The sequence below is a fragment of the Crocodylus porosus genome, unplaced genomic scaffold, assembly GCF_001723895.1.
Source record: "Crocodylus porosus isolate Cpor-Errol unplaced genomic scaffold, CroPor_comp1, whole genome shotgun sequence".
Lineage (NCBI taxonomy): Eukaryota > Metazoa > Chordata > Crocodylia > Crocodylidae > Crocodylus > Crocodylus porosus.
Genome location: NW_017728886.1, coordinates 73,499,041 through 73,524,965, shown reverse-complemented (window position 1 = coordinate 73,524,965; position 25,925 = coordinate 73,499,041). Strand labels below are relative to the sequence as shown.

Here is a 25,925-nt window from a genome sequence, read left to right as displayed (position 1 = left end):
CTCCCTTGCTACACACTAGTCCAGGCATGCACCATGTATGGCACAGTCCCAGACTTGAGGGTGGGGAGGACTGTTGCATGTACTGGATCTAACAGGGAGGTAGGGGGCTGTTCTGTGGTCTCAATCTAGACAGTACACCAGTCCAGTATCTGACCTGCAGCATTGCAACAAACTGATCTCTCTTTTATTTTGGGTGCATACTACCTACTAACTTGCTTCCATGAACCACTGTCCTGGACGACTCTTCATTTCAGTCTACTGCTCTAGATTAGAGGTTCTCAATCTCCTTTAGACTCGAAGTACTCTTTGGAAAACATTAGCTCTTTAGTTTTCATTCATTTTTTTTACTAATAAAGCAATTCTTCCATTGCAAGAAGCTTAACAACACCAACAAGCCAGAATGTTTTAACACTGGACTCCTGTTTTGTTTGAAGTCTCTGGATTTTAAGTTTTGAATTGCTTGCATGCTTAATGGTGCTAACATGTGGCATAATAGTTGAGAATTGCTGCTCTAGGTATTTGAATGAGGGGTTCTTTACACACCTGAACCAGCTTTTGTATATTTGATCAGTACAGCATTTGGATGCAAGGTCTGTGTTTGAGGATTTTTATACCTTGGTCTCTCTCTTTATTTAGAACCAAACAAAGACACTTATTTTGAACTACAAGGATTGTATTACTGTAAGACTTACAGGGTCATGTAGATGGTGTTGAACCTAGGAGAAAAGTTCTGAGAAGGAATATGGAGAAGCAAATGCTGTCAGTCAACATCTTTACTCCCTAAAGTAGGATTATCAGTTTTGGCTCCAGATTTTACGACATTCCATATGTAACTTGAAACTCTGAAATATAACGGTCATCTCATCCTGTGAATGTGTGAATTTTAAAATTCAACCACTGAATGTTCATCTGTATTCATTTGGGGGATGGAGGGAGAAGGCTGGTTAGCTTCGCTGTCTGTGGCTTGAGCAGCTGAATAATTCCAATATTCTGCATTGTGTTCTTGCAGCAGTAGCATTTGGATCTGTCGGGATAGTTGCCTGGCCTTTGCCCTAGCTTTGCTTCCAGCATTGACTGTTACAGAGAACTAATGGCAGGTTTAACTTGCTGGACTCTGGCTCTTGTGCTTCCCATTTTCTTTAACTTCCCTCCTTGATTGGAATGCACAGTTTCTGTTGCATGTTTTAAAGGATAACAGATTCAAGTTCTCATCTTCATTACCTTTTAAAGCTGTAATCGAGCAGTACATAATGTATGTTCCTTGTAATTTTGAAAATTACCAAATGGGGAAATTCAGTATACCAATTCATACAGACATGCCATACACGGAGGAGGAGGATTTTTTTTTTTTTTTTTTGTAGTGAAAGACATTTAGAAATTTTTAAAGCATTTCTGAAAGTGTGTGTAACCCCCTCCCCCCCATTGTGTGTACGTTTAACTCTTATATGTATGTATAAAATTATATTTAAGATTAGGAATGTCTGGAACCAAATTTTTCATGTAGATGCAGAGAAGTTTGAGTCTGATTCTTCTGGTGGAACAATCTGTTTAAGTTAACACTTTAAAATACTATTTTTATTAAAACCTTTTTGTTGAGAATTTTAACCCATCTCCTTGGATGCCTCTATAGGAGCAGGGGGATATTTGTGGGGGGGGAAGAGTGCTTTTTAACATACATGTACACACTCACTGTGGTTCTGAATCTAGTTTCCTGGTGTACTTGATCAGGTGTTGGACTTAACACTTAGGAAAAGAATTAGGATGTTTGGCCTCTCAGTTGTTTTATCTGGTACAGTGTTTGCCCCAAAATCTTCCATGTGCTCCATGTTCTTCTGTAGGTTTTTGAATCATTCCTCTGAAATCAGCTGCTGCTGAAAAAAACATTCTTGTAGTATTAGACTTTTTTTGGTGGGTTTCTGCTTCAAGAATTCTATGTATAGGTATGGAGTTAGATTGTCATTTTGACCTCTTTTTTTTTTTTTATTCTCAAATTATGGTGGCTTTTGCACTCCTCCACAGACTCTTTTCCCAGCCATATATATCTATATTCCCCTCTGCTGGATGGAATTCAATAGTACAAGTTGCTGATTTAAACTAGAATTCATATCTGGCCCTAGCAAAAGGGAGGAGTGAATGAGACTTTTTGAGCTGTTACTTGGGTTATAGGGGCAGTGATTCTCAACTAGGTATGCTACAGCACTCTGGGGTGCCTTGAGTGCCTTTCAGGGTGCTGTGGGATGCCAAATTGAAATCCATAGTGGTCTTTCAGAGTTCTTTGCAACAAGAAAATGGCTCTTTCACTTTTTTGCTTATAGAAAAAACAAGAGTTCCAAGGGGGTACCTCAAGCATATGTAGAGGTGCCTTGAGTGTGAAATGTTGAGAACCACTAATCTAAGGTGAAACTTTGGGTGCTGTGCAAGCACTTGCTGTCTGTGTTTGGTACTGGTCAAAATGGGGTTCTGTTTCCATTTAAAATTCTTCAACTTCTGTTGTATGAGCTCTTCCTAGAACTGCCACTGACACCTTGAGGTGCTGGCTTGCAGGGGAGGATTGCTGAAATTTTCTGTCTTCAATACCACATTTGACTGAAAGGTGGTGCAAGGTAAACATTTGCATCCAATCTGTCCTTGCCTTGGATCTTCTATCCTGCCAATAGACTGAAAAATTAGTGGGATGATTACCCTTGGATTTTAGTTTTATTTTGCCCTGATAGTAATTCTTATCCTTGCACTGTGCAAAATTAAATGGTTTAGTATCTGTGTGCACAATGCTTGTATATGCAAGAAAAGTAATTTGAAGCATGTAGTAGATGGCATGTCCAAATCTGAGTGCTGGCAGATGGTTTCTGTTCTTGAGAGGGGGAATGGGGTAGATCAGTGAGTTGGTTGGGTTTTGTGTTTGTTTTTGTTTTTTTGTGGTGTGTTTTTTCTGATATTGTATTGCAAAGAAAACTAATGTTTTCATTTTACTTCTGTCCAGCTGATTGGCCCTTTACAAGAGACAGCTCTCCCCTCCCCCCCATGGAAACTGCTGGTATTGCAAAAACCCTTTATCACTACTCCCTCCGCCTCTCTTCCTTGTTTAGCTATGGTAGTGTCTGTTGTCTTTACTGCGGCTTGGTTCACTATCATATGGTTTTTTGTATACTCCCTCTCAGGTGCTGCATTTCTACTGTGACACTTGTTCTGTCCCAATCTGCCGGGAATGTACTATGGGACGACATGTAGGTCATAGTTTTATCTACCTCCAAGATGCCCTTCAAGATTCAAGAACCCTTACCATCCAGCTGCTAGCGGATGCTCAGCAAGGACGCCAGGCTATTCAGGTAAGATGTTCCTCTGGCTAAGAAAACCTTGCTCCTTCGCCTCTCTCCCTCCCAGCAGTTTCTGCTGCTAGAGCATCCCTTGTAAGTGAAAAGACAAACATGAGCTATTCCATTTTCTCTCTGTAATGTCTAACTTGGTGTTCGAGTGTGCTTCTTGCCCTATTTCTGTTCATGGGTTAACGCAGTCTCTACCTTGTCAGCAGTAAAATCAAAGGAAATGCTAGCATGTTAACTGCATACTTCTTTATTACATTGTCTTTTTTTCTATAAATAATGATGTTTTACTGTTTCTGCTTGAAATGCCGAGCAGTTTAACATGTGACTTGTTCTGAATACCTGCAGGCTCAATGTTCTAAACTGGTGAAGCTGGCTTGGCAGGTGGCACATGCCTTATTGCAGCTATATAACTGTCAGTAAGTGTGTCCATTTCTTCAGAGCAGGGACTTGCCAGAAGTTTCTAACCCATGTTTCTGACTAGCATTGCCACAAGATGCATAGGAAGCATCAAGTACTTGGATCAGAATGATCTCAATTTCACTGTGTGGGTGAGCGGGGCTCTGTTACAAGTATAACCTTCTGAGACTCTGAATGAGGATGAATTTAGTCATACAGCACCTTGCATTCAGGGGCCATTCTCTATGTAAAAAATGCCTTCACCCACCCCTGGCTTAAGTGGTGCCATTTGTGGAATGCTACAGCTGTTCAAGAGCATACAACAAATCTAAATATTGAACCAGGGTGGGATTAAAAATACCATGCCCCTCCAAATGGCAGAAGGAATTTCAGTAGATAGAAAGGAATTTAACCAGTAGTACAGGTTATTTTGCTGATGGTAGAAGTTCTCCTGAAATAAAGGGCTACTTGTTGAGATGCATGTGGCAGAATTGGGCTATAAACTACAGTCCCCTTAAATCAAGTGATTATGTTAGTTATTACAACTTCCAGGGTTCTGCCCATTGTCAAAGCCCTGTAAATATTATTCTTCTCGTACCTTGTGAAGTAGTTTATCACCAGTCTCAAATATCCAAAATAGTTAGGCCCTACAAAAAAAAACAAAACAAAACAGTGAGACTTGGGGGGGTGTAATTTTTCCTTTCTAAGCCAAACATTTGAGTGGCTTCAATCTGTCCTCTGCTTTTTTGGAACCTGTATTAGAACTGCAAAGATAGGTGTTGCTCTGCAGTTCACGGTGTTTTGAAGCTAGATTTTTTTTTCAAAAGAGGGCCTCAAGTTTGCAAACCTACAACCGTGTTTTTAGAGGTGCTGAAGACCACGGATTTTATTTGAATCTGATGACTGCAGTCTCCAATAAGTCAGGCCTTTTATCTTTGCTATTTGATACGTAAATTAGAGGATATTTCTTGAAATTTGAGATTTAATGACTTGTATATAGGTGGTCTCTTCTGAGAAATCAGATCAGATCCAGGATTATCACTTGGTATACTGTTTCCTAGTGTGTTTGCAACAAATTTACTTTTTAGACTATTCCTTATTCCCAGAGATCCTACCTCCTATATAAATGCCATGAGAGCCAATTTAACTTAACCTTCTATTTTACTTCCACATACTGCTGCTTTTCCCCAGTTCATTTTCAATATTAATGACCAGACTTTTGAAAAGGAAGCAGCTTTACAAATAAATACTGATGCCTCATTCTCAGCTGTCACACTTTAGTACTGAAATGCTATGTGAATCCTTGGTAGCCTGAAAAGCCTTGATTTGGTTTGGTACCTGAAATTAGAGGACAGTGTCAAGCAGTGGTTCCTATCTTACTCTGAAATTAAACACAGAACTAACTTTTTTTTTGAAGATAGGGGATACACAACATCTGCAGGTTCTATGTTGGGGGGAGGTGGGGTTTCAACTGTGGGGAGGTACACATACCCCTGGGGGTACATTGGAAGGCTCCAGGGGGGTATGCAGCAGTGTGGAGATGCCACTGCACTTAAGGATTCCGTGCTGCGACTGGCTGCCAGGGAACCCCCCTTCCTGCTTCTTGACCGGTTGCTGGGGGTACCCTGACCAAAAAAAGTTGAAAATCCCTGCCTTAGGAATGGTGGTGACACTTACAGTATAATAGCTGTGGCTTGCTTTGTTGCTGCAGTAGTAAAGAGCCATTTCATGAACCAGCACTCACTGTACTTTGCACTTTCCAAATCTAAATAACAGACACTTAACTGCCTCCCTGTTATAATCTCAAAATGATTAAATCTTTAACACAGAAAATAACTGAATGGTCATCATCTATAGTTAATAGCAGCATGAAATACCTTTTGCTGTAAAGCAGAGGTTCTCAGACTTTGTGATACCACAACCCTGAGTGCTGGATGGCGGCAAGGGATGGTGAGCTTGCACGCGGCAGCCACTGCTGCCATCCACCACTCCACATAACCATTTGTACCCCTTGGGAAGTTTGTGGCTCCCTTTAAGTTTGGTCGCAACCCACAGTTTGAGAACCCCTGCCCTAAAGGATGTTGCTTCTAGTTGCCTCTTTTTTTTTTTTTTACAATTTTGAGACTTGTGCAATGCTTATGAAACTGGTGCCTCCATAATAGATGTCAGTGTGAAACCATCATCATGAACACTGCACTTTGCTCTTAAAGCAATAATTCTGCCTCTGTTCGAAGAGTAACAGCACATGGTGAGTTTTTTGTAGAATACACTTTCTGAAGCTTCTTTAAGTACACTTTTTAGGGGTTGAAAGTTAACTTTTTGAGGGCCTTCTAAGGTAATTCGAATACATCATTAGACTCTGGCATTCCATAACAATCTTGGGGAACACATTGTAAATTTCCCATGTGGCTAAAGCTCACTGAAATAATTGTATATAGGCTACATTTGAAGAATTAATTTTTAAAACAATTACTACTTTCCATTCTACCTGAAAGTTTTCTGTAACAGGGGGGCAACATTGACCCAGCCTTCCACAAAGATGGATATTCCTATTTCTCTGTGGGACTGATGCCACAGGATGCTGTGGCCAAAAACTACTGTCCCCTCGTTTATCTATTCCTCAGTGTTCTGCCATGCATTCTGACAATAGTTGGCTACCATTTTCTAAGGGGATAATCTGGATTTAGTCCCACTTGAAGACAGTGGAAGGAAAGCAGCCATATTCAAAGAGGGCAGTCACTTGCACTTATCTGAAGAGGTCCAGTCTCTGCTGACAAACTTTTGGGCAGGAAGGGAGGAAGAGGACAAAATCATCATTGTGTAAAAATATTTTTCAACATATACCACATTGGATTCAACAGGCAGAAGAGGAAGAAAACTGTAGGGTGTTTGGGTGCATAGAGAGATGGAGATGTGCAAATTGGTAAAACCCAGTTTAACAGGCCTAGTGGTGCTCCAGAGGAGGTTTCAGCAGCCAACTTGTGTCCAGCAAATCTTGACAGCAAAAAAAGTTAAACTTAAAACTGGTCCGAAATCTCATAGAGGTCATTAGGTAGCATCATTTTTGAGTTCTATAAGTGCTAAAGACAAACTCCAAAATGGAATTGACATTCAGAGTGCATCATGGAGACTTTGATGGTTAAGAGGTAAATCATTAAATTCTTGTCATGGAGAACAAAAGCTGGCTAATGCTTTCAAATGCTGCTCACTCGTGAAAGGAAGTGGCGTGTGTTGTGCTGGGAGAAACAGAGGAGACCCTGTTCCATTTCCCTGCTCTGCTCTTGGTTTCCTATATGATTCAGAGTGACTTAATTTCTTTCAACATCAATTTCCTGCCCTTTAAAATGGGTAAGAACACTCCCTCCCTTGTGGGGACGTTTGTGAAAGTAAATTTTGGTTCTAAGGTTCATGAATAGTAAGATCATGAGTGCCATGTAAGTACCTCAGCTAGAAGAATAAAGAAAACTATTGTTTCATTACTTGAGCTAAGTTCTTTATAGCAGGGTGTCAAAGCATATGGCCTGTAGGCATGATCCAGCCATGGAGCCCCATCATTTGGGACACGCACATGGTGCCCACCCTGGCCAGTCTGGGATGCTCAGTGCCTGCTCCATGACCCGTGCTGCATGTGGGTCCAGTCCAGGACACCTCCACCCCCTCTTCCTCCTTCCCCACCATGCTGCATCCAACATCCACTCTGGCAACTCCAGGATTGTTGAGTTGGGATGCTGGATTTGGTGTGCAGTGGGTGGTGGGGTGTCTATTGGCCTGATCTGGCCTATGGAGCTGGGCCCATCCCATTCATCCAGCCGATAGGGCCAGATGAGTTTACCCCCTGCTCTCTGGGGCAAGATCTTTGTTATGTTTGTATAGTGCCTAGTAAAATGGCCATACTACAATATAGATAGTTATAAACTGTTTACCATCCTAATTTCTGGAGATTATGGGGGCCCAGAACAGAGAGAAATAATGGCTTTTTGGAGCTTGGCACCAAATGGATTGCTTATTCATGGACGTGCCAGGAAGTCGCAACTTCTCCCCAGGCCTGCTTTAAAGGTCACCCTGACTCATGATTTGACAGTCCCAAGACTGTCAGGACTGTTCTGTGGAAACCATATTGAAGCATTTAAGATGTCCCAAGTCTGAGCAAAGAGTAGGGATATGGTAGCTTAAAAGAGGCACAGTGCTTTGAATTTCCCAACACTGGCCTAGACAAGGGGTAGTCTGTTAGTAATTAGATTATTACTTTTGACCTCTAGTACTGTTGGTAGAGATAAAGCATCAGTGAGATGATTTAGGAGCAGAACGTGCCTCTTAAAAATTAAAGCAGAAATTAGCCACGAGGCTTTGAATGCCATTCTGTTAGTAGTCACGTGAACTTTTTGCTTCCACCCTACTAACTTTGTGGTATATCTTTTTCCTTTGTATCTTTCATGCCTGAAACAACTGGCAAAAGATGTCCAACACTAAGCTAACCCATTAATGTTAGTTAAGGACAAGAAAATGCAAAAATAGGCTATGCAGGGTCTAAAAGATTGTATGAATGTGAATACAGCAAATGATTCTGAAGGACTGCGAGCAAATGTATAAAGAACGTTCAGATCAAGCCAAAAGTTTTTTATTCATTTTGTGACTCCAAAGAAACAGTTACATGCTCTGTTCTCCATCTTTCCCAGGGGCAGTGAAACTGCATGTTCAGCCCATGCAGAAGAATTTTTTTAATGTTTTGCTAGCTAACCCAGTGGTTCCCAACCAGGATACCACAGCACCCTGGGGTACCTTGATTTATCCTTTCAAGGATGCCACAGTGTGCTAAGATGATTCACAAAATTTAAACCCAGAGATTTCAAATGGAAATCTATAACATCAAAAACCCAACTTGTGGTCTTTCTGAGCAATTTGCAATCAATTTGCTCTTTTTCTGCTAGTCAAAAACCAAGTGAAAATTAAAAGCTAGCATTTTCCAAGGGGAGCCTCCAAGTCCTTTTTTTTTTTTTTTTTAAAGGTTGAGAACTACTGAGTTAGCTTGTTACCAGGCTCTAGAACAGGGTGCATCTATACCTTATGGACACAAACTACATTTCAGATTTATCTCTCCATGCCCCCCCCCACAAAAAACAAAACAAAACAAACTAAAACAAAACACCAAAACCAAAAAAACCCTAAACAGGTTAATTTAATGATTTGGGCCAGTATGAGTGAATGTGCAGGGGATGATTCAAGCTTAAGCAAGAGTGTGCCCAACTGCCCAGAGCCCAGGCTGGCTACAAACAGCTGCACTGGGCTCATCACCTCTGTGTTGGGAGCTGGGAAGAGACCAGGGCTGCGCTGCCTCAGGCCCTGCCCCCACCCCCCACTCCAAGGCACGCCTGCTGGTGATGGAGCCTGGCACAGCTGTTTGGAACCTCCTGACTGCAGCTGCCCCAGCTCTAGGGAGCTGCTGCCAGCTGGGATCCCGGGCTGTTCTCAGCAGACAGCTGGAATCCTGCAAGCTTGGAGCAGCCTGGGCTCCAGCAGCTTTCCAGAGCTGGGGTAGCTGCTGGCAGCCACGGAGCCTGGGCTGGGGGGCAAGGGGCAGTAGGGCTGGGGGACAGGGCCTGTGGGTGGGGGGTAAGGGGCACAAGCAGGGCATCCTGCCATGTACCCCTTGCCCTCACTTTGTTTTTCTGTTATGCCAGCACTGCCTTCCGAGGTAGGCATTATGGTGTTTTTTGGCACTCCAGCCAAAAAACGTTGCCTACCCCTACTCTAAATTTAAGAGAAGAGGTGTATGTCTCTTTAAAAGTGTTTGGAGAGGTTTTTGATAGGCCAGGTTGTATTTTAACACATTAAATATCCAGGGTGACCTTTGGGTTTGCTCTATAGGGTAATCACTAGGCTAACAAAATGTTAAAATACAGTATGACCTCTGTAGGCTTTTTTCCTTTAAACATGTTAGTTAAAATAACTGTCTTTTTAAAATATACTACTTTCTGTCCTAGCCTAGGCAAGCCCTGGGCTGCCTTTGCTGTGCTGTTTTGACAGTATATTATTTAAAAGCTGAAGACTGCACCAGGGCTAGGTCATTAGCAGAACACAGAGGAAGTAATTCCGTTATCTTTGGACATCAAAGACAGAAGAGCTGTTGGTAGAGAGAGCCATTAGGGCAATGTCTTTCTGCCTCAGAGAAATAAATTTTGAGGATTGCTGTGGGGGAGGCCTGTTGGGAAAGCAATAAGAAGCATCCAGCTGGGGAGCAGATGGGGTGGAGTCTGACCGGACACTTAAGTAAAAGGAATTTGCAAAGTCCAATAGCAAAAACAGATCAGCCCCACCACCATGCTGGCTCCTAAATCCACCTTATTCCTGCAGTTAGCTTATGTGGATGGGAAGTTGATGATTGAGATAAGTGGCACTGGGTGTGTTGACTGTATGCAGCTTGGGTTTTTTGTTTGTTTTTTTTTTAATACTGGAGCTGATGTTTTTGCTTTAGTAGAACTGGGTTTAAATCTTGCTTTTTAGATTTGTCTCAGTCTAAAAAAATAGTTCTGCCACTTTCCTTATGCAGTAGGTTATTCTGCAAAACTAGGCTGTAACGTAGATGGGTCATTCTCGGTCACTAGCATCCCAGTGTAAGTCTAGGCAGCAGCAGTAAGCTGTATTTTAAATGATGCATAGGGCATGAGTACACGTGCATTAGCACACTTTAGTCAATGCACATTAAATCTAGTATCTCTGTTGTGAAGTACTACGAAAATGTGCATTAGCCTGTCTTCATGTGCATTAACTAAAGAGGACGGTAGAACTGTTGCTTAATGCTCATTGGCTTATTTTGATGTGGATTAACTAAATGGCTCTTTTTAGTGATGCTTTAATGTGCATTAAAATAGACTAATGTGCATTACAGCACAGGTGTAGATATACTGACACTGTTGAAAAGCTGACACTGTTGAAAATGCTAGTGCTTTTGTTAGGCAGACAAGGTTCTTTTGGTAAATGTGGTGTTTTGTTTTTTTTTTATTAGACCAATAGAATAGTTGGAAAAAGCTTGTGAAAAACAATTTTTTTTTTCCGAACTGTTCTTTTGGTCTATCACACTTATCCAAATAACCTTGTCTGCCTATGTTCTTCAACCAACAATCCAGAGTACCTTGTTAGGGCTTCTGTTCCTACAACAGGAACTGGCAGTAAATATTTGAAATTTCAAGGGTTGTCCTATTCTGCTGCTTGTCTTTCTCACCACTGCATCTCTTCACACAAATGATCTTCTTTTCCTGTCTTGTTCCAAAGCATGTGCAAGTGTGTACTTGATTTTTAATAAATAGCAATCCCCTTGCAAAGGTTCAAACCTAAATATTTAAGTTTTGCCAACCCAAATCTGAAATGCTCCAAACAAAAGTGGAAATGGACACAATTTTGCTTTTTTAATTGTCCAGCCTGAGAAATTTAAAATAGTAAGGAATTTTTAAATTGTTACTCTTAAATCTTACATTCTTTATTAAAGGTGGCAGAAAAATGTTTGCCTATCAAACTCAGGTTTGGGCTGAATTTGTCTTAAGAATTGGGTAGCTGTGTGGCAAATTCTTTAGCTTTGCTTGAGAACTACCCCCTTCCCAAATGTTAATCCAAAGGTGCAAATGAGTTTTTTTCCGCCTACAGTTTGGGGGAGGACAAGGGTAGAGGGGAAAGCATACTTGTAAAGATACAAAACAGTGAGATGTTACTGCTCTGAAGATGGAGCTTAGTGAATAGTTTCTAGTCTGTCAGCTTCTGATTTGAAATGCAGCTTAGCCTACAGCCATATCTTCATCAAAGATCCTTGTTCGCAGTGGAGGCAGGGGCAGATGCTGCATGTATTCTGGGCTGTTTTTTTTTTTTTTCTTTCATGTTCCCTTTCTTTCATCCTTTGTTTTGGGGAAAAGTAAAGGGAAGAGGCTCATGGCTGGTCTTAACTTAAACTAATTCAGCCAAGTCATTTTAAAAACCAAACTGGTACAATGTAATATAGGCAAAACTGCTTTCAAGAACAGGAATATTTATTTCTGCAATAAGAATGGAACTGCATTGAAAGCAGTCTTAGCATTCCAAGCCACCATTAACTTAGTTTTGTGTTTTGTTTTATTTGAGCAAAGTATTAAAAGCCAAAATTAAATCTAGAGATGCCACTTATCAGTGGTTGTATTTCTAGAACTTACCTTTTGGCTATTTTTAGCCCATGTGAGTTTTTCATAATTTCTACTTGCAAAGTAACTTGCACCTTCTAAAAGTGCCTATATTTTTACACTGGCTCCCATTGTTCCCAACAGGGGTGAGGGTTTCTTTTAAAGTGGCTGATTTTGTAGAGCTACTTCAACTACCTGAAGAGGGGTTGCAAAGAGGATTGAGCTGGACTGTTCTCAGTTCTGGCAGATGACAGAACAAGGAGCAATAGTCTTGGGTTGCAGCAAGAGAAGTTTAGGTTAGACATTAGGAAACAATTTCTCATGGAGAGGGTAATAAAACACTGGAACAGGTTACCCAGAGAGGTGGTGGAATCTCCATCCTTGGATGTTTAAGACCCAGACAGACAAAAAGTCTTGGCTGGGATGATCTAGTTGGGGATGGTCCTGCTTTGAGCAGGGGGTGGACTATATGACCTCCTGAGGTCCCCTCCAACGCTAACTTTTTCTGTGATTCTATCTGAACTAGTTAGAACCAAGGGAAGCTGTTAGATGTTTTGAAAGAGAGCACTTTTTGCTAAGGCCAGTTGTAACTTTGAAACTAAAGGGATGTGGAAGACTTCCTCCCCCCTCCCCTAGCACTTTTTTTAATATTTTCCTTATATGAACCTTCAAGAGAAGCTGAAGAATAAACTTTCCTTTCTGAAGATGGTGACTTGCCAAAAAAAACCCCCCAAAAAACACTTTTGGGTGTGTGTGTGTTTTGTTTTTTGTTTGTTTTTAAATTCCTTATAAACTACTTGTTGCACCAAGCTTGCTTCATTGTCTAGGTAGGAACAAAAACTGGGACAAGGAGGCATGCATGTGTATGCATACTTTATAACACACTCATATACACTTGCACACAGAAGAAAATTAGCTAGTATACTCTGGGTGGCTTATGCTGCTCAAAAGTGGGATAAAAGCTTGAGATATGCCCTACCAAGTAAATAGTGGTCAGAAGTCTTATATGACCAGTTCTCAGGCCTATGTGACGTGCTGCTCAAAAGTGGGATAAAGCAGCCACAGGGGTCTGGAAAAACTTCCTTTCACACAAAAAGGAGGATGTATACCATCTTCAAATAATAAGATAATATTCCATGCAGTATTTTTTTTTTAATTGTTTGGTGCCCACTTGACACTTCTTTTTATTAAAGAAAATTCAACCTTTTAACTCCAGCTAAAAGTGTGTGCATTTGGAGAGCACATACCTCTAGTTCTGATTTACAAAATTCTGTATTTTTCCATGATTCTCAAAGCAGGACATTCAAAGTCAGGGTTCTGCTTTTTGGAAATGTGACTGAAGGTGCACTAAAACTTTGGCTGTCTCTAGTGACACAGAAGAAAAATGAAAGTGGTTTTAAAAGCAACTTGTTTTTAACTTAAATGTTTGTAGTTTTGAACAGTTACAACTAGCATCCCTGTCTTGCATGGTGTCAGTATGAAGCAGAAATGAACAACAACCTTGCCTTTTAAAATTTGTAGGGCTTAACTGAACTTTTTTGGGACTTATCCCTTACTTAAATCTACACAAAGCTAGAAACATATCTGAAGATGAGAAGTAAACCAGTTTGCTCCTTTTACTCATATGTATCAGTTTATTTGCCCTTAACTCATGGATGGTTATAGTGTTGCTGAAGTAAGTATAGCTGTAGAAGCTTACACTAGCTTTTCTATCAAGTTTTGGAACAAGAGGAAAATTAAAGTTTCTAAAGCCACACTTTTGTGGTACTAATCTAACTGTTTCTGGTGGGAGATAATTAGAATGGAACTGAGTTTCTAGAAAATGTGTACCACTAATTGAGGGCCCAATTCTTTAATTGGGAGAGCAGATGATGCACTTCTACCTTGCCATTTAAAGAGTGAAAAAACAGTCACTTTGGAACTTGGGGGACAACCAGATAAATAACTCTTTCACACACATGTTAAAAATGGCTACTGTACATAGGAACAGGTTGAGCAAGTCTGGGTTGGTTGTTTCACCTTGGAATGGAATGTTTGATCAAAACATTTGTACATAGGCTCACAGGAGTCCAGGCCATGCTTCACACTAGGCTTGTTTGCAGGCCTGTTTGTGTGGTGTCTGTGCTTTGAAAATAAGTGTAAAATACTGCATGTTGAGATGAAATAAATAATCAATTTGTACTGGTATCCTGAAAAATGACATACGCTCTTGCAAGCTCCCAGGTGCCTGAAGAGTACTCCAACAGTAGTGAAGCAAATGCTCTTGAATTTTGATAATGTGAGCAATTTTATACCCTTAGTACGCCAGATGTTTTCTTCTGCTATTGGAGTTTGGTGCACACTGTGCTATGCTGGTGTGCAAGTGGGCTTGAGAGAAGAGGCAGTTTGCTGTGGTACCTTGCTGACTGTCAGTATTTCAGTGCCACAGACATTCTTAATTTGAAATAAGTTCACTTCTGACTCCTGCAGTTTGCTGGGGCTTTGAAGTGTTTTGCTTTTCATGGCAGTGCATTTTTCTGGGTTTTTGTCCTAAACTTCAAAAACAGGAAAATGGCAATAAAAAAGACAACTTGAGCCAAAGGGCATGTCACATCCTGAAAGACCAGTCTCTATCTTTGAGCACTGCATTTTCATCATCTAGGTAAATAATTTCGAAAACCGGGGGAGGGGGGCAGGTGTAAAACCTCCATGGATCAAAAGCTTGAGAGATGCCCTAGCAGGTAAACAGTGGTCAGAAGTCTTATCTGACCAATTCTCAGGCCTATGTGGCATGTAAACTTCTTTGCAACTTTGTCTGTATGGATTCCCCATCCTGTCTACCTTCATTGTTTGGGGGTGGGGTGGGGTGGGAATGTCTTTGGCTATCTCAGTCTTGCCTTGGTGATGAAACTGGAGGTATGTTTTTGCTGTTCCATGCTCTAATGCCTTTTCTGTTTCTAGGGTATGTAGCATGCAGGTTGCAGTCCTAACCAATACTGCTGTTCAAGAACATTATAGTCTTGGGTGTATGAGCTTCAGTTATAGAATAGTGGGGAAAATACATCCTTGTAAAATAGAGCAACAGCTAACATAGGGGCCCATCCCTCTAGTTGAAGAAAGGAGTACTTCTGTCTTTACTTGGGAAAACTCCAGGTTGATTTCAGAGGGAATGCTGGAAGGCAGCTGATTAAAGGTATGGATTAAGTGGAAGCATAACAATTCTACTTTGACACCTCAGATATGACTGTAAGCTTTTGTTTTGTTCTCAGTGCTTAAGAACTTTTCTAAAGAAGTTTATTCTTTTAAAAACAAAAAAACCCCAAATGGCATATTTACAATAGGTCTGACTTTTGGTGCTGCACTAGATCTGCTCTTCAGTTAGAATTTAGGATTAAATCTTTCCTGTAGAGATCCAACCAAACAACCTCTCTGTAGCTCTGAACTCCTGCTGATCATTGGTTTTGAACACTAAACAATGCGTTGTAATAACTGTCTAGAACCTTAGTTTTTTTTGGCTGTCTAGTCTTAAAGTTATTGAAGGGATGTTCTACTAATCATCTGAAGTACTATTCCTCCAGTTAGTTTGCCACCCACACATTCTGGATATCTTGGATGATAATCACTTGCTGAAAACTTAATTTTTTTTTAAACTGGATGTCTCAACCTCTAATAAACACCCAGCCTATTAAGCCATTTATGAACCTTTTACCATAAGACCTTTAAACCTACTCTAAAATATGCCTGTGCACAGCAGCTAGTATTTGCTTTGGGTTTGGCTGATTTGGAGGACAGCAGTTCTATTTGGTGATTTTCAATAACTGTCCTGAATAGATTTGGCCAAATCTCCGAATCAAATAGGCCCATTCCCTGCCCAGCCCTAGCATCCCAGTGCTTTGAGAGGAAGAAAAGAAAAAGCTCTGCACTCAGCAGCTCCTGCCAGGCCGGGGGGGGGGGCTATCCCTGCTGCCCTCCACTGCTTTGTGCTGTGGGGGGGCTGTGCCATGAACCCCCAGAAACCCTGAAGCTGCTGCAGCAACTGGTGAGTGAAGAGCTCTTTTTTTTGAGGCTGGGGTCCAGCGGGGCATCCATTGATGGGGCTGGTAGAGTGGGCAAGGGTTGGGGGGTGCTCAGGGGGGCTGAGGGAGCGAGCAGGGGTGGGGTCTAATGGAGGTTCCCTCCCCCTTCCCACACTTACTGGCATAGAGTCGAGGTCCAGCTCCCTGCGATGGCTAGCAGGGACTGTCCAAATCTCCGAAACTATTCAGAGAGCTTCAAATTGATGTTGGCCTTTTTTTTTTTTTTATTGGTCTCCCAATTCAATGTAGAGATTTGGCTGCCGAATCCCACCTGAATTGAATTGGCACCCAAAGCTTTGTACAGCCTTACTCTCTAAAGCACTTTCCTTTCCTTCTCCTCTGCCTTCCTGCCCCCCCCCCCCGCCAACCTTTTTGAGGATTATTGCCTCAGCCACCAATACAAAGCAGGAACTGTATCTCCTGGGTGTTTCTACTTCCCATTAATCTAAAAACAAAACTTTAAGAAGAGGAATGCTCTGAAACTGAAGAGGCTCTTGGAGTGGAGAAAAAGGTCTGTCTTCCATTTTAGCCTGATTTTAAAAATTTCATGTTTTCAGCTTCCATTTTCCCATATAAGTTTTGAATACAGAAAAATCCTTGTAGTTCTATTGCCCTTAAACCCACAGGAGATTTACTCGATTTAAAGAAGGACCCAAATATTCTATTTTACTAAAATAAAAACGCATCCTCTGACCAAAAAAATATTGCTAAGGTTCATGATAGCCTTCAGGTTAATTCTTAATTCAGTTTTTTAAATGCTGTTATTAGTCTGTTATTTTCCCAAGCATGCCTTGTAAATTTGATATTGCTTTTAATGTTTTTGCATACAATTGGCATATTGCATTAGTACAAAATTCTAGCCTGTTAAAATAAAGTAGGCAGGTTTACTGCGCTACTTTGTCTAAAGGAGTTGAAATGTCAAGCTCTTTCTAACAGTTGGTCCAGTTTTAACGTGCTTATTCTAATTTCCTTTTTATGCACAGATGCTTCTTTACAAGAGATTGATTTATTTATTCATAAGCAAGTCAGAGGTGGCTGTCTATATTATAGTAGACTTGCATAGAAATTGGTATTCATTGGCATTCTAATAGAAGCCACTTGTTATATAACATAATGTTACTCAGAATTTCATGGCTAGTAAAATTTTGATCTGTGAATTCAGTAAAATTTATTTAACACCAGTGTTGCCATATGGTTGGTTGGTTCTCTCTGGCTTGTCACTTTAACTAGCAAGCTTATTGAACCAAACTTTTCTGCAACTAGAACTTTGTGCAAGTAGATTGGTATCCGTGGAGCAGCACAGAATGTATTGCGGGGCGGGGGGTGGGGAATGCTGTGTTGGTCTGCTGGAGCAAATCTTTCAGGAGTTCCAGCCTCTGGTATGTGAACCTGACAGGCATTCAGTAAAACCTAAATGAAAACAGCTTCTTTGAACTTTGTCCTACAGTGGGCACTGTGAGAGCATGTTGACCCATCTGTTCTAATGCTGGAGGAGTTGGGTTAAATGCAAGAGCCCCTTGCCTAATGCAACTTTAATTGGTTTGTCTAAGCAGTACATGTCTTTCCTCTCCAGCTGAGTATTGAACAGGCCCAAGCAGTGGCAGAGCAAGTTGAAATGAAAGCTAAAATGGTGCAGTCTGAAGTCAAAGCTGTGACAACTAGACATAAGAAGGCCCTGGAAGAAAGAGAGTGTGAACTGCTATGGAAGGTAAAAAGCAACTTAATTTACTTGAATTACTGATAAATAACCCTTAAGGTAGAAATTTGATCCTTTTTGAACTAGTAAATGGTCCTATTTCTGATGAGCCTTTGGACTAAGTATTTTTAATTTTTAAGTAATCTCACTGAAAATCTTCAGGATGAAGGTGATATTCCCCACCAAAAGTGGGGTGGGGGTTATGTATGTGTTTGAGATAAAATAGAGGGACTGAGAGTTCCAGGGAGCCCACTCTAGTAACCCACAAGCAATAGGGGAGGTCCCCCTGGTGGGGGCATGCAGCAATACATCAGAACCCTGGGAACCATCTTACCGCACCTGCAGCAATATTGAACAGAGTAGGCCTAACTTAACTGCAGGTGTTTATCCCCCTACACATTAAGCATACAATGAGTGGAGAGAACTATGCCCAGTCTGGTTTACTTAGACACCATTTCTTATTTTATGTTAGTATCTAATTTTAGAATGAATAAACGATCCAAAAAAGGGGGTGGAGGAGGAGGGAGGATCAATTTCTTCTTAATAACCAAAAGACCATTCCTTCCACTCATTGAAGAGGCCAGATCTTGGTAAAGGCCACACCTTTCATGTTGTAGCAAGCAGACACAATGTGGTATAGTGTATTAATGTACTGAAACATATAAAAGCTACTTTTCACACTTGTCCAGATGGTCGTCTTTCTTTTTTGCCGTTTATCTGTAATAAAAAAAAGTCTGTGCAGACAGCTGTGACTAACCTACTTTTGTAGTCACAAGAATTCATTTGCAAGAATGCCTCCATATTGCTTTTTGGAATAAAAATGTTGGCATTGCTTTCTGTAGTGATAACTTCTAGTCACTACAGCTAGTGAGCCATCAGAAACTATGCTCTACTTTTATCACTGGCTGGCTGGTGCTGGCACATCTCTGAATTAAGGAATATGAAAAGGTAAAAATAAGAGGACACCACTTCACCACTGTTTTCCCACCTTCTCCGGCATGCTCAGTCTGCAACAAGCTGCAGTCAAGGATTTTATGGATGGTAGAACAACAAGTGACAGTAGCAACAAGATATTCTGCAAGACGGGCCTAACACTAGTCTAGTCCTATATAACACGCTGTGGGACCTAACACTAGCCTATATAAATCCATCTTGTTTTTAGGAAGATGAAGGAAAAACAAATTTCATAAAGCAAGGAGGACTTAAATATTTAAACTGTAAGGCTTGAGCTGGTTTGTGAAAGTTGGTCAAACAGTGACTTGATCCTAAGGGATAGAGAGGAGTTCCTGCAAGCCAGGAAGTATCTGTACGGGAGACTGGTTGTTTTGTTTTTCTTTGGGTTTTTTAAAGTAGTGATCTCTCCTTTTCTGTTTAGGTGTAGCAATGTAAAATTGACCTGAATGAGCAGCAAAATGTTTACAATTTCATTTTGACAGTTCGTAATGTTTTTTCAAGTTCAGTAGTCCAACAGAGTTGAATTTAATTATTTTCAAAGAATCATTAAAATTAATAGTGACTCCCTTCTCATTTTTTAACTGCTTAAACTTTTGATTATATGTTTAGTTTATTATGTGCAAGATTATTTGAACATTAAGACCTTTTGGCAGACTTTCTTTCGCCTTTTTTATATTTTTTGTTTGTTTGTTATGGGCACATTCTGTGATGGAGGGAAACAGATTGCCAAGGAATAAGTAAATCTGCTTTCCTGGAACTTCCAAGGCACTACATGAAAATGTTTAGCGATATATACTCCCATCATTTCCTCAACGTAATGGTTATACTTGTCATTAATTTTCCAAGGAATAGGTTACTTGTATTGTTCCCACACAAAACATTAAATGATTTTAGCAAGTACTGATATCAAGTAATGAGGGAAAGTGTGCATATACATGTACAAAAGTGCAAGTATACAGATGTCTGTGTAAAGTAGACCAACAGTTGTTTTACAAGCCAATAGCCAATATTTAAACCTTGGTGAATCAGTAATGTAAGGTACTTTGTCATAAGGTAATTGGCTCCAAAATCTTGGTTTTGGTGCTTGCAGTCACAATATGTGCACAAACCATTTTTTATTTCGTTGGTGTTATTAACACTATTTTAGTTTAAAAAAAACAGTAGTGGATAAGTCCGATCTTCTAACAGCATACAGAAAGGCATCATTTAAGGTGTTTTTTATTTTAGCCTACTTCCTATTATGTCAGTAATGCTATCTCCTATGCCTGAGCTGCAGTGAGGATTGACCAGGCTTCTCTGTTTTTAAATGAGGTTGCTTCTGCTCTTTCAAGAACCCCTATGTGCCTGTAATATGGGATAACGCAAAGGGAGACTTTCTCTTGGTTTAAAAAAATGCTGATTTCAAGTGGCATGCCAATGTAGCCCCTTCTCATGGCAGAAAAAGGCAGTCAGCAGGAAAGGGAAACAATGTTGAGTGTCTCTGGTAGAGGGAGTTAAAATCCCTTAAGAAAACAAACAAAAAAATCCATATTAAGATGCAACCTATATTAGGAAAAATTAAGAGTCAGCAGGGTGGATACTTTTTAAATAAGTTTTTTTTTTATCTTGCGGAGTACTCTTATTCTCTTCAATCTTCTCACCCATATGGCAACAACAATTTTTCGCAAGATACTACTATGAGGGAATATTTCTGTAGGATTCTGCTGCTTTAATATAGGCATTTATATCTTTTCATTTTTTTTATTTAAGGTGGAAAAGATTCGTCAAGTCAAAGCCAAGTCGCTCTACTTGCAAGTTGAAAAGTTGCGTCAGAACCTGAATAAACTGGACAACACAATTAGTGCTGTTCAGCAGGTCCTAGAGGAGGGGCGCACCATAGATATTCTTCTGGCCCGGGACCGCATGCTGGCTCAGGTGCAGGAGCTGAAGAATGTGAGAGGCCTTCTGCAGCCCCAGGAGGATGACAGAATCATGTTCACACCTCCTGACCAGGCTTTGTACATGGCCATAAAATCAATGGGGTTTGTTAGCAGTGGGGCTTTTGCTCCTCTGACCAAAGCCACTGGGGAAGGTCTCAAACGTGCACTACAGGGCAAAGTGGCCTCCTTCACAGTGATGGGATACGACCATGACGGTGAGCCACGCCTTTCAGGAGGCGATATGATCTCCTCAGTGGTGATGGGCCCTGATGGAAACCTGTTTGGAGCCGATGTCAGTGATCAGCAAAATGGGACCTACGTGGTCAGTTACAGACCACAGCTGGAGGGAGAGCATCTTGTTTCAGTCATGATGTGCAACCAGCACATTGAGAACAGTCCATTCAAGGTCGTGGTGAAATCTGGGCGCAGTTACATTGGCATTGGGCTACCAGGACTTTCATTTGGCAGTGAGGGAGATAGTGATGGCAAGCTGTGTCGTCCCTGGGGAGTCAGTGTAGACAAAGAGGGCTACATCGTTGTTGCTGATCGCAGCAATAACCGCATTCAGGTGTTTAAGCCTTGTGGCACCTTTCACCACAAATTTGGCACGTTGGGCTCCCGACCTGGCCAGTTTGATCGACCTGCGGGTGTTGCCTGTGACATCTCGCGTAGAATTGTTGTGGCTGACAAGGACAATCATCGCATCCAGATCTTCACATTTGAGGGGCAGTTCATTCTGAAATTTGGGGAGAAAGGAACCAAGAATGGGCAATTCAATTACCCGTGGGATGTGGCAGTCAACTCTGAAGGCAAAATCCTAGTCTCTGACACAAGGAACCACCGAGTTCAACTCTTCGGGCCTGACGGCGTGTTTCTGAATAAGTATGGCTTTGAAGGGGCACTCTGGAAGCACTTTGATTCCCCAAGGGGTGTGACTTTCAATCATGAGGGCCATTTAGTAGTCACAGATTTCAACAACCATCGCCTTTTGGTCATCCATCCAGATTGCCAGTCAGCACGCTTCCTTGGGTCAGAAGGCACTGGTAATGGCCAGTTCCTGCGCCCACAGGGTGTGGCAGTGGATCAAGAGGGGCGCATCATTGTGGCTGATTCTAGGAACCACCGAGTGCAGATATTTGAGTCCAATGGTAGCTTTTTATGCAAATTTGGCACTCAGGGAAGTGGCTTTGGTCAGATGGACCGTCCTTCGGGTATAGCAGTCACCCCTGATGGCATGATTGTTGTGGTCGACTTTGGAAACAATCGGATTCTCGTCTTCTAATTTGTTGTCTGAATTAGGAAGAAACTGTCTCAGGGAAATTTCTTTTTTCTTTTTTTTCTTCTTTTCTTTTTTTTTTTTTTTAAGATAATGAAAAAATACAACGTTGATTCAAACCTACCTCATCTTTAATTTTTTTTTTACAGATGAATGTACTTCTTTTTTTTTCTGCAGGGAGTGATCCTGTGAAGCTAAAATTCTATCTACCTCATTATCTTTTTTTTTTCCCTTCTCCCTGACCCTCCCCACCCCACTCCCTGCACACACAGTTCAGTAATTTTTTACCTCTTTTCCCCCCCAGATGGGGCATCATGCACAAATGTGTTGCTGTGCACATTAGGTGGTCTGTGTGGTGAGTTCTGTAGACTAAGCCAAAAAGGCTCTATGTATCTTTTTAAATATAGAAGGGGTCAGAGGGGGGGAAGCAGTAGCATTAGCTATTTGTAGAGAATTTTGTGTTCTTGATCATACTGTGGCTTGGGCTAGGAGGGTGGTTTTTTTTAATTGCTGCTGCAGCAGAGAACTTTTTCTTGTTCTCCTTTATTATTTTTAATACCTCAATGTGTTTGATTTACTGTTCAATACAGTGTCTTGTTCCCAGAAGACTTTGATCTTTTTGTGGAAATGGGTGGGGTTCAGTAGCCAGAAGAAGCATGCTTGCATTTTTGGCATGTGTGTTTTAAGAGTAGTAATCCCACAGCACAACATGAAGCTAAGAAAATGCACAGATTTCTGTTTCTTGGGTTTTATTTTTTAAACAAAAGTCACTTCTGGTGACTTAGCTTAGTTATAAGATTAAATGAAAAAGCAAGACTCTTTAATGTATTCTCTATTCTTTAATTTTTCTTTTAGTCTTTTTGGTTGACTCTTAGCTGTATTTTGAAGAACAAGTTTCCATTCTTCCCTCCACTTGTGTGTTAACCACTATGGAAAACCACTGGTGGTTACAAGGAGTGTGGCAACAAGGAAGAGTGAACCCTTGATTTTGAAGTTTTGTTTCTTGTGAAATAGCTAGTCTTTCTTTTCCTTCCATTTTAAGACTTTAGTTAGAGGAACTGAGTTAATAGATTTGTTCTGGGACAAATTAATATGTCTCGTTTTTTCCAAAAACAAGCACAACTTTGGAAATTCAGGGTGCATTTCGGAGAGGTCCAACTAATCAGTGACAAGAATGAAACTTTTTTGTTCTTTTCCCTTCACCCTTTCATATCTTCCTCTTCCCCTCCCTCCCTCACCCTCCAAACAGTTGGATCAAAAGACTCAGAGGTGAGGACACCCTAATAGCCCCATAGATTGGTGGTACTAGTCCTGATTTTATTAAGTAATTAACAGAAAGCACCATGGATCTACATGCATCTTTTCCAGGGCAGCACCAAAGACTTCTGCTTAAAATGGGGACAGTGGCCAAAATCAAAACTTCTGAATTCTGATTTAAATTCTGAATCTGATTTTTAAGCTGCAAAGCTTGGCTCTAACTAGGGAAGAAGGGATTCTTGTTTTTTTGGAGAAGCAGAGATTTCTTTGGAGAGAGCTGCTTTACCAAGCCACATGAATATAATTCTTGGGAAATTACAGTCCACACTTAAGTATTTTCATGCCAGTGTTAACAGCTAAGTTGGGAAGGGACTCCCAAGACATGTATTGCCTTGCCTTCTGTGTAGGGCCCATGATGGCAAACCAAAAGAGCTAATGTAGTTAGCGTGAGGAGCTTTCCCATGTGGGGATTGAAGACTTCATGCAATCTCCTTGCTTTGCTGTAAAAATTGCATTTTCTATTCCAGCAAGAGCTGTGCTGAAAGATTGAGCAAGGTCATTATCTAAAAAAGCTAAGGTGCCTTGCTACCCTTGAAGGAAAGTGTTGATCTCTCCAAGATCCCACTCACAAAAGCAACCTAGAATATCGAAGGGTTCTTTCCATGTTAATTGAGTATTTCAAGGTGTATTTTCTTTCACTGCATTTTCCTACTATCAGACTTCCAATAAAGGGATTTCCTGTTTTTAGAAATCCTTATGACTATACATTCACACTCCATGATAGTAGCTACTTTGGAAGTGAAACTGAGAGTCTTGGGATAGCAAAATTCCTCTTTTAAGATGGGGTGGAGTTAACCCTAAATTACACAGTATAGAACAACTACTCTATCTTCAGCCAAAGTTTCATGAAGCAAATTCCTCAAAGCAACATATTGCAGCTGGTCTTAATTTTAATGGAGAGTGTCGTTGAAAAACCTTTTTTTTTTTTTTTTTTTTTTTTTTAATATATCAAAGATAATCTTTTATGCATATATTTAAATTTGAATATGGCCATTCAGATCATATGCGTGATAAAGCAAGCCATTCCTTTTTTAACACTCACAATCTGGTTCTGTCTGACTCCTTGTGAAAGCTGTTTGTGTTCTTCACTAGGAGAATTGTTTGTTTCTTGGGCTGTGGAATTAATTAGATTAAAAGATCTATATACCAAAGAACTGGTTAAAAGCTTTAATTTTTAGTTTGCAGTATCCTTGCATTTATCACATTTTGTGTCTTAAAAATACTTGGCCTTTTTTTTTTTTTTTTACCTTGACCCATATGGTTGTCAGTGCTGGATTATACCAGAAGAGCTATTGTGCTTATTGTTTATTGGTCTTGCCCTTTCAGATTTCCTTTCTTCAGGGCATTATTTGAAACTGCTTTAGCTGCTTCTGGCATTCTTTGTGTCGAATTCTAGAAAAATTGCTCTTGTCCTTCACCATCCCTGTAGTGTGGAAGGGCTGCTGGTTGGTGGAATTTCCATCGACCTTTGCTATTTTGCATTGTCGTTGCACAAGCTAGAAGAAGGCCGCAAATCTCTGAGGGAGGAATGTTGTGTTTTTTGTTTGTTTTTAAGTTTCTGTTACTTAGTTCAGTGGATCTGCGTACAGCACAAACAAAAACCATTTGGCCTCTAAGTGTTTCATTTCACATGTTGGGAAGCTTTGGTTTTTAAAACACTACTGTAGGGCTACCCAAATTAATTCCTAAACTGTTACTGTAGTAGATAGTGCTAAGCACACTTGATCTCATTTGAGAGTAGTAGCTTTTCAGATGGAGTGTTTTATAATGCAATAAATAAAGTTAGCATGATGTTCTAGTGAAAGTAAAATGCCAAACATTGAGTGCCCCATAGGGGTTTTTATTTGGTTATATAATTCATAGGATTTCAAATCTGGCTCAAAATTTTTATTCTATGCATGTTCTCAGGCTATTATTAGATAATGCCCCTGTGTCCTAATACATGTAGAGACTAAGTGTTGGACACACAGACTGTGTGTGTGAAAGGGGGAACAAAAGTTTGAAGCTGAGTTGCAAACTTTGTGCTTGTTCTTTACTGTCCAGTTAATCTTCTGAACTGGTGAGTGGATTTCAGCAGGGAAGGTGAAGCTGGTTTATCTTTCTCCAAGCTCTAGCTTTAGTGAAGAAGGACAGCTCTAGATCTACAGGCTTGTGCACTAGAAACTCCCAGAGGAATTTGACTATGCTGGGTTAAACCAGTGTTGGCTGTCAGGAAACGTTTCACTTTGTGAAAGATGATCGGCAAGTAAAACTCTCTCTATTCTCCCAATTCAGCCATATGGAGCAGATCTGACTATATTTCAGGGAAAGTTTCAGCATTGTATTGACTGAGGGCTTAAAAGCAGCCATGATACTTACTGGGTGGTGCAGGATCCTCAGGTAATTCACTCTTTTTTTTTTTTTTTTTTTTTTTAATTAGAACCCTTTCAAGTAAAACTTACTGGGGATGCCCACAAACATATACTGTAAGGAGTAGAAAACCTGAAAGTTAGTGTATGTTAAGGGCAAAAATAATCAAGTGGGAAACTGAACGAGGCACTTCAATGTGGTACTCCAATGGAATTGCTGGAGAGGAGTTCAGTCTCTTTAGAGTTAAACCAAAATGTAATTTATTAGAGGAACAGACTTTAGGCCTGATCCAGCCATATCTTTGTTTTAATTTCTTCTGAAGGTCATGAGACTTCTATGTTCAGTTCAGGTTTAAAGAAAAAAAAAATGTGCCAAAGGTTTTGGTTTTTTGAGGGTTTTTTGTTTGTTTGTTAAAGGAGCCTATCCAAATGGTGCCAAAAGGTAACATGGTATTTAAAGCAAAAAAAAAATAAAAAGAGGAAGAAAAGATGTTTAGACA

General features: G+C 40.5%; 1 protein-coding gene across 1 annotated transcript in view; it reads left to right on the top strand.

Annotated features, from left to right (window-relative positions):
• TRIM71 (tripartite motif containing 71) overlaps positions 1 to 21,845 on the top strand; it is a 64,428-nt gene extending 42,583 nt beyond the window's left edge. Inside the window, exons 2-4 of the mRNA XM_019536421.1 lie at positions 3,159 to 3,326; positions 17,489 to 17,623; positions 20,315 to 21,845. Coding sequence (XP_019391966.1) covers positions 3,213 to 3,326; positions 17,489 to 17,623; positions 20,315 to 21,766 — 1,701 coding nt within the window. The 5' untranslated portion in view covers positions 3,159 to 3,212 and the 3' untranslated portion in view covers positions 21,767 to 21,845. The remainder of the gene's footprint in view (positions 1 to 3,158; positions 3,327 to 17,488; positions 17,624 to 20,314) is intronic.
• Positions 21,846 to 25,925: the final 4,080 nt, after the last annotated feature.